At 54.2% G+C, this 2,764-nt stretch overlaps 1 protein-coding gene across 1 annotated transcript in view; it reads left to right on the top strand.

Moving 5' to 3' along the window:
- The first annotated feature begins 2,566 nt into the window (after positions 1–2,566).
- LOC108753412 (inhibin beta chain) overlaps positions 2,567–2,764 on the top strand; it is a 28,962-nt gene continuing 28,764 nt past the window's right edge. The window contains exon 1 of the mRNA XM_018494952.1: positions 2,567–2,732. Coding sequence (XP_018350454.1) covers positions 2,586–2,732 — 147 coding nt within the window. The 5' untranslated portion in view covers positions 2,567–2,585. The remainder of the gene's footprint in view (positions 2,733–2,764) is intronic.

Below are 2,764 nucleotides of genomic sequence, written 5' to 3'. Positions count from 1 at the left end.
TCTCTCTCTCTCTCTCTCTCTCTCTCTCTCTCTCTCTCTCTCTCTCTCTCTCTCTCTCTTTTATATATTAATTGGAGAACAGATCTTTATATATCGCATAATGCATAAAGTATGATAAAATCAACTCTGGCAGAGTTTTTTATTTCATGAAAACGAAGGAAATAAAGGACTTTGATTGGTCCATTTTTTCATGCATTATGCGTTATGCAAGATTCTCCCGCTTTTATCCTTTTAAAAGCCGATAAAAATGTGAATGGCAGACACGTTATTAAATCAAACACAACGGCGTTATCTCTTTCTTTTTCCTCGGTCTGTCTTCCACTTCTTAAATCATCCAACCCTGGAGGAATCGCGCCCGCGCACTATCATCATCAAGGGCCAAGCCTACACACTCATATACGTTTACATGCGCGGCGTGCATGGGATCTTTAAATATCCCAGCGGCGGATTACGAAGACCTATCGTTTATAAGGGACCACCTATATAAAGTTACCGAGAAGTTTAGTCGGCCGTTGTAGTACCTATATCGTGGTGGGTGGGTGAACAGTATCTCGTTGGTCGCGCTCGACACCGCCGAGTAGTGGGTGGTTGATAGTGATGGTGTTGGTGGTAGTGGTAGTAGTGGTGGTGGTGGTGGCGGTGGTGGTGGTGGTGGTGATGGTAGGTAGTGGTGGTGGTGATGGTGGTGCTGCTGGCTGCTGCTACTGCTGCTGCTGTTCCTGATGCCGGCTCACAGCCGCTGGTAATAGTACGGCGGTGGTGGTGCCGGTATCGGTAGTGGTGGTAGTGGTGGTGCTTGCCCCTCAGTGTCCGGCGCGCCTCCGACAAGCGTGCTTCGGTCGTTACGAGAGGATCCTATGAACGCGCTCCCGGCGTTCATCGCGGATGACATCGGCTGACTTTCTGCCGGCGTCGCAAAATAGAGAGACAGCCAAAGAGACGGACCAGGATAATAACGGCAAGTGGGCAAAGCGGGAAGAGTTGCAGGTGGAGGAAGAGGAGGAGGAGGAAGAAGAGAGGGAACACGGAGTCGAGGAAGCCGGAGTCGGGACGGGATTACGATCGTGTACGTGGGATTACGCGGATTACCGTCGGTTCGGTCGGGCTGTCGCTGTCGCATAAGGAAGGATGCGATTAGCTTCGGCCACGCTACGGTGCTCGTCGTCGGTGACGGGGTTCATGGTGACTGGTTCACGCGGATCGTTGGCGCGGGTCAGGACCGGCCCGCGACGTTTGCCGCATGCGGCAGACAGACACGACAACGACGAGTCCTGCTAACCGACGAGTCGCAGAAGAAGTGGACCATCGCGAGCGTCCGGACGTCCGACGAGATCGTCCAGAGGAGATCACGTCCCGGAGGAGAACACGGGGGATCGTACTCGTGAGAGCGCGTGGATCGCTACGGGTGGAGTGTGCCCTGTAGTCGGAGTATCGGCATACGGAGCCACGCCAGACTTTTAAATGGTGCATTATTATTCCGGGGATCTTAGCCGTAGTGAAGAGTTAGGTATACATAGGAAGTGCCCGAGAAAGTCGAGAAGACCCTAGTCGATAGCGAGCGACGTCGCCGCTTCATTCGTTCCGAGGAGCCGGCGTGACAGGGAGGAAGAAAGAAAGAGAGAGAAAGAGAGGAAGGGCGAGGGAGAAAGGGAGAGAGAGAGAGAGAGAGAGAGAGAGAGAGAAAGAGAGAGAGAGAAAAAAAGGGGTTAGAGTAGCGAAGTGAAGCGTGCACACACAGTCAAGTTCAACGACCCGCTCGGATTAGCTCGCGCGAACGAGCGGAAGGCCGGCTCAAGGACGGTGTTCAGGAGGAGTCCGACGGAAAGGGAGACGCACGGAAGGAAAGAGAGCGTGAATAGCGCGAAGTATATACATCTACAATTATATATACATATATATATATATATATATATATATACATACGTATATAATAAACATCTATATATGTACGTACGAGGAAACGCGTTTATGAGTGAACGTGACTACGCGGAAGCAAAGCGAATGGCCGAAACTACGAGCGGCGTCCACCGGTCGGTTACGGCGATCCATCGCTTGGGTGAGAACGATTTTAAGGCGCCGGCAACCAGTAGTTGGTGATGGGGGGTTTAGGCGAGGATGCCTTCTCCCTGTCTTCTCTGTCGTCATCATCACCGTCGTCGTCGTCACCGCTACACGCCGTCATCCCCTACGCCGTCGAGTCGTTGTACTGTTCCGTCCCAGGTCGTCCTGTCGTCTTCAGTGACCGCCATCGTCGTCGTCGTCGTCGTGGTCCCCGTAGTCCCTCGACACCACCGCAAGCAAGGAGGGAGTCCGTTAACGGCAAGCAGAAGAGGATCCTCACCGGTGCGAGTAACTTCCTGCTTTTCGGCATCGAATGCGTCGGTGGTAGCGACATCAGCGTCGTCGTCGACGGGGAACCTAACGATACCCCAGGAGAAAGAAAGCCGGAGCCTCTTCGCGCATCAGGTAGGACACTCGGGGTACCGGTATCGGGGTACCAAGAACAGAAGGAAAGAAGGGAGCACCGAAGCAAGAGGAGGAGGAGGCGAAGGTGGTACGGACGAACGAGGTGACTCGCCGTCGAGATGCACCAGGTGCCTTACGGACACAGCGGTACCTCAAGCGAAGGCCGAAACGATAGGATCTTCTGGGAGCAGCAGCAACAGCAGCATCAGCAGCCCGAGTGCGCCAGGCGAGTGCTGCAACAGCAGCAGCCTAGATCTCACGGTCGTGCCCGTGCCCGTGCCCGCGCCCGCGCCCGCGC

Source organism: Trachymyrmex septentrionalis, unplaced genomic scaffold (genome assembly GCF_001594115.1).
Source record: "Trachymyrmex septentrionalis isolate Tsep2-gDNA-1 unplaced genomic scaffold, Tsep1.0 scaffold7, whole genome shotgun sequence".
NCBI classification, from domain to species: domain Eukaryota; kingdom Metazoa; phylum Arthropoda; class Insecta; order Hymenoptera; family Formicidae; genus Trachymyrmex; species Trachymyrmex septentrionalis.
Note: the sequence above shows the minus strand (reverse complement) of the source record. Positions and strands in the feature narration are given on the sequence as shown.